At 39.4% G+C, this 12389-nt stretch overlaps 1 protein-coding gene across 1 annotated transcript; it reads left to right on the top strand.

Annotated features, from left to right (window-relative positions):
- The first annotated feature begins 1830 nt into the window (after positions 1 to 1830).
- LOC140237267 (alpha-N-acetyl-neuraminyl-2,3-beta-galactosyl-1,3-N-acetyl-galactosaminide alpha-2,6-sialyltransferase-like) lies at positions 1831 to 9445 on the top strand. The gene is made up of 5 exons (XM_072317210.1): positions 1831 to 1866; positions 3204 to 3458; positions 5902 to 6323; positions 8254 to 8361; positions 9004 to 9445. Exons 1-5 carry the CDS (start codon positions 1831 to 1833, stop codon positions 9443 to 9445), a joined length of 1263 nt encoding a protein of 420 aa, XP_072173311.1.
- Positions 9446 to 12389: the final 2944 nt, after the last annotated feature.

Genomic DNA, 12389 nt, shown 5'->3' with positions numbered 1-12389 from the left:
CGCATCCAAATACCGCTCCAAATTCACATTCAAATTCATCAAAAAAAAAAAACCTCATCAAACTCCGAACTGCTGATAAAATCCTATAACCTTTTATGCCAACAAAAACTTACCCCTCCACGCACGCGGCCAATAACACATTATATTGCCTTCACCACTGATAACTACACTGTACTAAAAAAGAAAAACAAAACAAAACAATACTTAAGCTCTTGTTTCAGAAACATTTTCCCATTTCAGCAAATGTAATCCCAACTTATTTCTTTTTAAAGCAATTTCTTTTTCTTCATCCCGAAAACTTATTATTCTTTTACAAATTTCCTAAAAAGTAGGAATTTTTCCCTCCGACCTAGATCTAAAAATAACACACACACACACACACACACACACACAAACACACACAAACACACACGCACACAAATAAGAATTATTGTACACATAAAATGCAGAAAACGATAATGGTAATCGCAATAACAAGAAAAGAAAGGTTATAATCATATACAATACATTTACAGAACATATTTGTAACAATTTCAAAGAAAACGTACAAGTGGTCACGAGTAATAACAGAAATTCCTTTCTAAGGTATATACATAATTATACATAATGCAACGATTAGAATGGAAATGGAGGGTCCCACTAAAAAGCAAAGCTTGTAGGGTAATAGATATAATAGGGTAATAATATCGGAGCGACAAAGACGGTCGTTCACACACCATTCAGTTAGGCCTAGAGATTAAGTTGCCACACCTTTGCAGCTCGTTCAGCCGATGCAAGGTGACGCAACATTAGCAAGGCTTTCAGTCTTTGGAGAATGGAGCTGGTCCTCATGTGAGGAACTGTAAGAACTATCAAACGGGTTCTTATTGATTGACATATAATAACGATATCAAACACCTGCGGAGCGACATATAAAAAGTAAATTTCACCAAATAGTATCATCCAGTCACTCATTCATTCAGGAATAATGCAGAAAATGTATCGTACCCCAATAAAACAGTGTGCAAAGTTATAGCGTAACTCGCGTACTTCCTAACTTAGCAAAGTTAGCGTAACTCGCGTACTTCCTAACTTAGAATAGGAAGTAAGTGGTTTGCATCTTGAAAGATGTCCTCCTGTGCTGAATGTGATGCAGATGAGAATAACACGCGTTTGTAGCATGTCTTCCAGCAAGGTGATTAGAACGATGAGGAGAAGTGAGCCGTGTTGGTGCGATGACTTTGTCGCCCGACAGGATCTGTCATGGTCTCAACAGATGCGTGTCTTCAGGCCATTACATTGAAGGCTTGCTGAAATGACTTCAAGAGATTGGGTTTATCCTCCCCAGTCGTACACAACACAGCTCCTCGTTTCACTGTAACAATAAAACAGAAATATACGACACCATAATGTTGTACATGTTAGTTTTCTACTATGTCTACTTCAGATTTATTGTCGAAGCCTTGTACAGTTTCTGCGAGCATTAAAATTGAGGATATGATGACAGTATCAAATAGTCGTCAAGTTTTCTTTTTTTTCTGTCTTTCTTTCTTTTCTTTTCTTTTCTTTTTTTTCAGGTGGAGTCAAATCTTCGTCTAGAGCGTCACGACAATGAAGTCGCTTTGGAAAAGCTGCTAAAAGCTGCTGCCGATCACCGAGGGTTGTAACCCTGGACAAAACCTCCCAGAAGAGTGTCTGCTGGAATACTCGTCTTGGCGGAATCTGGCATGCTCTACCCCTTGGAAGAGGAGTGGGTGGCTAGTGGGAACCATATCCATGACGTGCTCGCCCCTGAATGTGTGAACGTTTGCCACTGTGTCCGGGCAGTAGCGTCTCTGAGCCCGAGGCACGATGTGTCTACGTAATCCCATCACTGGTCGTAACTTTGTGAGTATGACGCTAGATTCCTTCCTTATCTGTATGGTGTATCATTGCATGTTTGAATATAATGCATGTATGATATTTTTTTTCTTTGTGTGTATGGGTGTGTATCTACATGTATATGAAAATATGTTTGCACGTGTGTATACTTGGGTGTGGGGTAAATGCACAAAATATAGTTATATTAATTACTTAGGCAATGATTGACAGATGTTGTCACTTGCAGAATCTTGGTTTAGAAGGGTTTTTGTGGGCGTATCCAAATAATCTGAAAAAAAAAGATAGTAGAAAAAATGTTGTAAAATATAATTGACACCTATTGAGATATTCCTTTCGCCACATAAGTAATGTTGAGAATATCATGAATCAACACAATTCAAATTTGCACCTCATAGATCCTTTAACCTATCTTCGCTCTTACTTTACAATATTTGGTTTTGTTCGTACATGATGACCGCATGAAAGATGATTTCATAGAGCTCCAGGCAAATCGAATGGGCGCCACTTCCGCGCATAATTACAGTTGGTTTCCAAGCCGTGGAGTTAGAAGACGTGCCGCTTATAAATAATTCATATAATCAGCCACAATGATTATGCACAACCGCGAGAGCACTTACTCTATAACATACACACACACATACACACACACACACACACACACACACACATCCTCACACACACACTCACAAACACAAACGCACACACACTCACGCACACACGCCCATAGATACTATGCGAAACGTCCAGTCATTAGGGGCATACTGGATGCAGTAGGATGGTTAAAGTGGTGGTAATCTCTCCCCCATCTCTCTCTCTCTCTCTCTCTCTCTCTTTCTCTTCCTCCCTGCCTATCAGTATGTCCTCTTTTCTTCATATCACATCTTCAATGACATGGTTTGCATTTTTGTTGTTGTTGTTGTTGTTGTTGGCTGTCTTGGTACAACTCCGCACAAAACAACCTTTAACGTGACAGTGTTTAAGTAGCTGAATGCGCTTTTATAATGTACAATACGTCTTCAGTGTCAATCTTCAATATTTTGTATGATTTCGCGGATGCTACATCCGCGTGATCAAGAATTTCATTTCACGTATCTCTTTTTATACGTAAAATAATTCTGTTTAAAGCTGAAAAAATGATGAAGTTAATATTCTACTAAAATGAACCCGAATTGTACATCAAAATTACATTCAGATTTATGTCATCTGTGATAAATGAATTCTATTTATTAAAGGCGCCACGAAAAATAATATTGCCCTATTTGATAATTGCCCTGTGGGTAGTGTGATATCCTAAGGCGTGGAAAATGTATTCATTGTTTATTTGTTTGTTCATCTGTATCTAGGGGCCGTGTGGAATGCTGGTACTCGCCACGTTCTATTCCTTCATCATCTGTTTCGCCTACTTCTACTATGCCGAACGGCAGGGAGCGCTCTCTCGCGGGAGTTTTATGATGAATGCGCCCATTCCCCCATGCGCGCATCCACGCTGCTACGCCTACATGCCTGCGATGATGCGCAGGCAATATCGGGAACGAAATGAGACGCTTGAAAGGAGTAAGCAGAAACTCTTGGTCCCTGTGTCTGTCCCGGATCATAAGGTAATTACAGTCATTTTTGCCCAACAAATCATTCAAATAGCGTTTGTTCATTTTTTTCTTTCTTTAGTGAAATCACTTTTGACCAATCGTTCACATATAGTACGTTGATCCAACACCTCAACATCCAGCTTTGATATAATGCATACACTATTCAAAGAGCTGGCACCTTTAGCAAAATGCTGTGACCTCAGCTTCACTAAACGAAGCAACTCTCAATCGTACATATCACAAGATGACAGTCTTCATTTCAAGCCGTATGGATTTCATGTTTGACACCAATGTTTTCTTTTGACTGTATTCCGTGGTGACTGTCTCTAATTTAAAGATAATATAAAGTTTTGGTATTACCTCAAAAGTTTCCCTGAATTTCCTTGTCTTAGTTTGTGTTTCAGGTTAAAGTACCTTTCATATAACTAACATTGTGAGACTTACTCGCCCCAAAGTGCTCTCATGTCTTAGTAATCATGCAATAATGGTTTCGTACCAGAGCCGCCGCCGTACGGCGGCGAGGTAATACACGTATTGTACGAAACCATTATTGCATGACAACTGCGACCAGCAGCGTGCAGCCCCATACTGTGTAGCTAACTGCGACCAGCAGCCCCATACGCATAGCTAAATGGGGCTTCGCATTGTAGCTTTCAGGATCATGACAGATTTAGTATCGCGGGTAAATATCAACTTAAAATCCAAAAATTTCTTCAATTTGAAGACTTACCAGTTAAGCTGAAGTATTGAAAACAGGCTTTGGGCAACGTTTGGTTTTGCCAATAGTCCTTTTCTGTTCAAATTGATGACTGAATGTGACTCGGTCGAGAGGACCTTGGGAGAGCTACACTGAATTGACGGCCAGCGCATGCGCACACAAACATCTTATCCGTTCATGGATTTGAAATTTGTTCGCATGTGATGTGTGCGTATGCGCTGGCCGTAGTAATCAGTGTACGTAGCTCTCCCAAGGTCCTCTCGACAGAGTCACATTCAGTCATCAATTCGAACAAAAAGGGACTATTGGCAGAACTAAACGTTGCTCGAAGCCTGTTTTCAAGACTTCAACTTAATTGGTAAGTCTTCAAATTGAAGAATTTTGTGGATTTTAAGTTGATATTTACCTGCGATACTAAATCTGTCATGATCCTGAATGCTACAATGCGAAGCCCCATTACGCTATGATTACTAAGAAATGAGAGCACTTTGGGGCGAGTAAGTCTCACAGTGTTAGTTATATGATAGATACTTTAACCTGAAACATGAAAATTCAGGGAAACTTTTGAGGTACCAAAACTTTTTATTATCTTCAACTTTAAAAAAGTTGGATCTAAAAAAAAGAGGGGGGGCTTTACAGCTAGATGAGAGATCTACATACTGTATACTATGTATGTTATTCTATCATATCAAACGTTACTTGCCATTTTACTGAGTACAGAAAGGGTGCGCCTTGCTACACAACTAAGCAACATTCTTCTCGACACATTCTTACACATTGTATAGTTTCATTGCTTTGATTTCATAGAAATGAACGTAGATTATTTTATTGACTTTGATCTTTCAATAGGGCTTTTTACACTTGCAAATTTTTGCTTAGTCCCGTACCAACGGTGGGGCTAAGGGGGGGGGGGGGGGGCTTAGCCCCACCGTCGGTACCGGACTTTCCTTAGCCCACTTTCTGTTTACACTTGTTTTTGCGAAAGTGGGCTAGTCCCACCGATAATCCCGTACTATCTGGCCCTGCAAAATAGCAGGGTTAGCACCGCAATTGCGGTGGCAAGCAAGCGAGTGTAAACAGAACGAAAAAATAATGCGGGGCTAAGCGACGGAGACGAAGCCCGACCCCCCACTGACCAATCAGAAACGAGGTAATCAAATGCTGCCGGTGCGTGCGTGTACTTGTACAGTGCACAGCGTAATCATGAATATTAATGTGGTTTGGAAAGTACGGGGCTAAGAAATATGAGTGTAAAAAGGTCAGTTTTCTCCTTAGCCCAGGACAAGAGCTTAGTACGGGATTTATTGGCGAGTGTAAAAAGCTGAAAAAATTGGTACGGGACTAACGATAGTCCTGGGTCAGAGAAAGTACGGGGTTAAGAAACACAAGTGTAAAAAGGGCTTATGATGAAGTTTTTTTTTTTTTTTTTTTTTTTTTTTTTTTTTTTTTACCTGGCCCGATGATGTAAAATACCGAGCTAGCTGGAATTCGCTGCCCTAAAGACGATTGTCTTGTGAACGTGAGCTTTTTTGATGCAAGAAACGATAGGAAGGTCCTTTATGGGTATGTGGAAACTTCTTTTAAGATGCTATTTGTAGGCTATTCATCTTGTATCATGGGATCCATCCATATCTGCAGTTCAGTTGTTATGTGAGACGGTTAGTAGACAACTGGTAGATGTGTCGACTACTAGACTGGATTGGTTACCACTATTGTTTCTCTCATTTCTCATGACAGCCGTTTCTACTGCACTGTGAAACATGCTCCCTGGTCACAAGTTCCGGTCAGCTCCTTGGCAAGTCGGCAGGCCGTGCAATCGATTCCGCAGAGTGCGTCATACGCATGAACGACGCGCCTATCCGGGGCTTCGAACGGGACGTCGGGGAACGCACCACGGTGCGCGTCGTAGGTCATTCCAACTTCCGCACCATCTTCCAGAACAACCTGCGCACGCAGTACGTGCATTTCAGGGACCCGCGGACAAGGGCAGAGAATGTGGTGATTGCTTGGCTTTACGCGACCAATATCTACAAAAACCCGGCTTACCGGTTAACGCTAAACTACTCTCAAATGTACCACAACGTCACTTTCTTCATGCATACGCTGGCGATGATGCAACACAATAACGAGGCATTCCACAACGAAACAGGAATAACAAGGTAAGAATACAGCGTAGTCTTCAATCAATTATGCTGAAGAAATAAGAAAGAGAACAAAGAAAAGAAAGAAGTATGAAAAGAAAAAAAGAAAAACATGGGTACTGGAAGACACCAAGTGAAGTTGTAGTGCTTTAAGGGAAAATCTATTTTATCTTCTGTTGAATAAACACAATAAAATCATCAAGAAGATTATCTTTTTAAAAAGATGAAAATAGGACACTAAAACGTGGGGTTTCCAAGTCTCTCGCATTTCGCAGGAACGTCAAATTGTCAATTAGATGACGTAATGACTTCAGATGACGTTCACTCTTTTTTTTTTTTTTTTTTTTTTTGGGGGGGGGGGGGACATAAACTCGTAAACTCACACGAGTGTTTCCCAGAGTTGTAACGATTTGTCGGTGATGATACTGACTTTGTGAAGTGGAAGGGATTAAAGTTGTTGTTGTTTTTATCTATTCAACTATGATAAATTTTATGCGCAAAATAAAGCAAGGGTTGTGAGGCAATTACATCTCTACCATGTAGCTGCATTGATGCTTCTACAAGGTTGAAGTTTTTACTACAAAATATTGCTTTAGTGTTTGTTTAACCCAATACTGTTCTCACTAAAGTCAACTTGAAAACGAAAATCCCTTTAAGCCAGATGGCCAGGGGCCTATCTTATAAAGACTTGTGATAGAAATCAATCGCATGTTTTTTGTGTGCTGCAATGCAAGTTGCGATTGATTTGGGGACTTGTGATTGATTTGAAGGCTTTATAAGACGGGGCCCAGGACACCGTCGTGAATTCCCGTCAAACAAGAATTTACCGCCCTCTAGTTCTCTAGAGAAATGATTATGTATATTTCCCCGCAAGCACTATCTGCAAAATCGAATAAGTCCGCTGACTTCCTTCAAACGAAGTCCTGTATTTACACGTGAAGGGGAAAGGAATGTATGCATCTTTGGCTTGTTTCTCCTTTACCGTGAAGAATCAGTAGGTAACAAGACGAAGAGTTGTTCTGCTGCCCGGAAAACGGGTTCAAAATTCTCTGGCATGTCACTCTTTGCTCGAAACGTTGAAAGGTTATGATTTGACAAAACAATCTTGAGCACAGGGAGAACACAGAAAAAAAAACCAAGTTTTTAATGTGGAATGTTATGAAGATGACCAAGAAATCCATGAAAACTCAGTAGAACTACAAGCTTGCCAACATTTCGTTTAAACTCTCGCTCTGTCTGACATCTGGTGAGAAGTACATACACCTTTACTTTTGCACAGAAATGCCAAAAGTTGTTTCTTTTTTTAAATAATGGTGTTAACGAAGTTAAAGTCGAGGGTGTAGCGTTGACAAACACTGTATGACATGTAAGTACATCAAGGCATTTCGATATCTTCAGGATGGTCGCAGTGATCAGAGACTTTCGAGAAAATGAGAAATTAGTCACATTGAATGTCCTTTTGAAATCGTCATGAAAGTCTTGGTTTACACGAGTTAACGACAATTTTATCCATCGGTTGACGCTACCTTTTTTCATGGTATAGAAATCAATCGTCAGGTACGGCATTAGTAGAGTAGGCTAGGAAATCATTGAATAGTGTACTGGTGTTGGTGTCACTACGGCAGAATCTATAGTCAGCAGTTATACCTTCAGTGTTATGCACTCACAAAACACTGAACATAATGATGTAACCACTAAATCCGGGTACTTGTATTTGGAATCGTGGATAAAAAGACTTAACCCCCTGGTGTCTGACTGCAGCATGCATGACGCCATTGATTTGTCTTCTATTTTGTGTCCTTTGCTTTGTCACAATTGCCAATGATGTCTTGCAAGATCGATTGCTATCTGGATGAGCACTGTCAGAATGAAATCCTTCGACTACCATCCTGGAGAAAGAACTTTGCAATGAAGGAAACTTACTCTGTCACTATCTTAACTTCCGCAGAACTCAAGCGAAGACCTGGTTGACCACGGGCTGGCACGCCATGATGCTTGCCCTAGATACCTGTGACGAAATCCACGTGTACGGGATGGTTTACGACGAGTACTGCCAGTAAGTGAATCAGAGCAACTCTTATACTAACGAACCCTATATGGTTCAACATCAGTACACTTAGAATACTAAAGCCCTGGGGGAAATGGGATAGCCCTCATGTGTGTTTTTGCTACGCTACAACATAAATTCACCAGTGAAAACATTGTGAGAGGGCAACACCCATGAAAGGCGTTAATTCAATTATTTAATATAAAATTCAAACTGTGTTGTACCCATGAAAATAATGGTTACCAATATCTTTTTCCCCTCCAGACTGCCTTTATACGATTAACTGTTTCATTTTGTCAAAGTTGACGATATGTATCAATGTCGACACAATTTCTGTTTACGGTTTCATACAATCTGCAAAACATCCTTTGATTTAAGTGCCCCTCTATGTTCAACTCCACTTCAATAGAGAGAAATTACACGATCAGACCTGTGAAACTTTGGTTAAATTGCATTAAAGTCTTAACTGTTACTTCTTCAATGTCACTATTGTATACTTCAGAGTTTGATAGTATCGACATCTGTGCCTAGCATCTATGATAATATGTCATTTTCAACGTCAGTTTGTGGGCGTACTTCAGTGTTTGTGTGTCGATGGAGTGAAGTATCAATTTCCTGTAACGTGTGTAACCAATCTTCTCATGTATGCAGAGACCATCCTAACGACACGACTCCATATCATTACTACATACAAGAGGAGAATAAGACGCGTACAGAGTGCGACTACTATCGGCGGAGCGAGGAGCGACTTAACAGCGGTCACCTGTTCGTTACCGAGAAGTACATCTTCGGTCGCTGGGCACAGAAGCACAACATCCACTTCCACTTCCCCACCTGGAAACAAAAAGTGTACAATGAGACGAGTCTTGACACACCGTTCATGAAGCTTTATCGAGAGAAGCGATTGAAGGCGAAGAAGCTCGCCGCCGCTGACAGGCGTGCCGGCGACAGTCGCGGTGCCGGACAATTTAAGAAACCATCATTTGGTGACGATCGAAACAAACAGAAGGAAAACCATTTGGACCATGTGGAAGAGCCAGATTTTATGGTCATGGGCAAAGCAAATATTGGAATATTCGGCATCAACAGGTGATGAATGACTCTTGAACGTCACACTGTGATTCGAGACTGCACAGCCAAATGCTGATTTTTTTTTTCATCTGAAATAATTTATTTCGCTCCTTGCTGGACAATGCAATTTCTGTATGTTTTGTTGCCAATGTATACGATATATCACAATGATAATAATCGTGACCGTCATTGTACCTTTCGGGTTTCAAACGATGCCATATGTGCGCTTCATTTAGATATTAATTCACCTCGCTCACTAAATCTCAGCGAAACAATCGAAAATGCACGGTCGCCGCTCCTTTGGAAATGGCCTTGAAACCAGTGCCTATAAAATTACCCTGGTAAGTGCATTCAGGAAAGATCGTTCGCTCTCAGTATAGGATAGAATATCCCATTACATGTAGAAATATCAATCTATTTGTACTTGCAGAAGGAAAGACGAGCTTACAGGCCAAAGCCTTTGATTTAATACTCTTATTGCCATGATATGGAAATATTTTCTGATTTACTCAATAAGAGACTATACTGGAAGCTACAAGAAGCCGTAGAAATATCCAGATACAAAGAATGAAAGAAAATAATTTCGAGATTCCAGCTTTTCAAGGCCAGTGTCAAGCCGGCATAGACACATTATTTGAATTAATGGCCGTCTCCTCTGAGTATACACACACACAAAGTATGATAGCTCAAAAGACAGAGAGTGTTAAAGAAAGTCCTACCTGAAGAAATTGTAAACAGTTTAAGAAGCGATAGGTAAATTTCATTCGACATTTTATTCCTTTGCAGTAGACATATAATATATATGAATCGATGGAATTCCCGAAGAGTATACAAACAAGCCAGATTTAAGTTGGTGAAGCTTTAATCATTTCATCATCAGTGATCATATCGCTAGCTAGCCCTATGGAAGCTCTATGAAATGACCATTTGAATGAAAAGCCATTTCTATGGTATAGATATTTCTTCAAGAACCACTTTCTTTTATAGTGTTGATTTAGAGAAGATAGTAAGGTAATATTTGATCCATCACTTGGAGGAATATCAACATTTTGATTTTTGTTTGTAGCTGCAATGTCATGAGTTTTCCCAGGGAGGTGGGAAGAGATACCCTGGTTTTCCAGTGCAATCATAGCTAATACATTCGTGAGATTATTCTGATTCATGTGCTGCACGTAAATACGTATGAAATACCTGTAAACAGTATTCTAAAAATTATTGAATTTTCGTAACACCAATTTCGAATGTCATCCCTGCTTCCAGATCGTCCCTGTAGCGTTTGGTGATTGATAGACAACACGATTACATTTCAAGAGTCTGATGTTCCATTGATTGAGTAACACAATGTCTTATGTTAAATTGTTTTTATTTCTCATTTTTTAGTAAACACCTGCTTGAAGAAAGGTCAAGGGCTGTCTTTCAATCTTATAATTAAATTCTTATCATAAAAACAAGAGGAAAGTATACGTGCTCAGAGCAATTATGTCTGAGTCATATGTTTGAACATGAATGCCAAATACACAAATAAAGGATTCGTAAGAAAGCAGTGCCGCTCTCGCATTTGAGGAATGGTCTATATAGCACGTTTTTCTGAGAATGTTATGAGGTGTGATTCTAACATTCCAAATATGTTATTCAGTATCAAGAGTTTGGACTTAACTGAAATAATAATATATAGTGCACACTATTTTCCCAAACCATTGTACCCTCTATCATACTGTTACGGACTTTTCATGGTGTAACAACACTATACGAATCTTCACACCGTGAGAATGTGTCTTAAAAGTGAAATTGTCACATATACAACTTCCGCACGAAAAAAAAAAAACCAACAACAACAACATAGGAACATATACAGCTTCTGCATGAAAGGTTTTTTTTTTTTTTTTTTTAGTTATATACACGATTGTTGAAAAAAATGTTTTCTTTCTTTCTCTCTGTTGTTTTCTTTCTTTCTCTCTGTGTGAATTGTCCAAAACTGATTAAGAAGCCATCAATGAAAAGACTGTCGTGGTTGTTTCGCAAATGCGAGATGTATTTGGAAACAGTGTTAACTTCATTATCTGGAGATAAATTATCTACTCTCAGTGTTAGTTGCATAGGCTTAGCTTTTTTTTTTTGGGGGGGGGGCGCAGAACAAAAAAAAAACACGACACGATTTCTTATTTCTTTATTTCAAATGTGCTTTACAAGAAGATAAACTTAGTTTGTCATGATTCGTGGTGTAAGGCTGCTGGATAAAAGTAATTTCAACAGGTGCATACTTTGTTTTTCTTTTGGTGGCAAAGGATAAGATTGCCAATTCCATTCCCCTAAATTGATCATTATATCATTATGTGTGTCTCCGGTGTAGACGGAAAAGTGCCCAGAACTTTAATCAAACACTGTCAAAAGGGAACCCGGGGTTGTTAGCAAGATAGAATCTTGTTCTTGACTGACACGATATGAAAACTGCTGATTTAAATCAAGAAACACAAATTTGAAGCGATCCATTACTCTACTGAGGCTAATGAAAACATTTATCACAAATTTAGTTCGTGTCTATCGAACTACGTATATCCTCATATTTGTCATATGTTTCTGTTATGATCGGCGTATAATCAATGAACGTTTTTAAAGAAATGACTTTGTGTACCATAGGGCTATACGAGCGTTCCTAATGACCCGTGTGTTACAGGTTTTTTTTTTTTTTTCATGATAATGCTAAGGAGGAAGATAACACTAAAGCAAGTATGCTCCAGTTTGCTATCATGGTTGTTTTGTACATGATGTAGTTTCATGTAAATATTATGTAATCGTATGTTGGAAATAACGCGTTTAAATAAACACCGATATTGTTACAGACGTCTGACGATTTTCTTTTCTTGGTCTTACACACATGACAAAGTCAGTAATCATGGTAATTGATAGGCAATGAGAGGGACTGGAGAATACTGGATACAGTTATGCTTAATCTATGTGTGGAAAAA

This window comes from Diadema setosum, chromosome 13 (genome assembly GCF_964275005.1).
Source record: "Diadema setosum chromosome 13, eeDiaSeto1, whole genome shotgun sequence".
Taxonomy (NCBI): domain Eukaryota; kingdom Metazoa; phylum Echinodermata; class Echinoidea; order Diadematoida; family Diadematidae; genus Diadema; species Diadema setosum.
The sequence above is the reverse complement of the archived record's forward strand: the minus strand, read 5'-3'. Positions and strand labels throughout refer to the sequence as shown.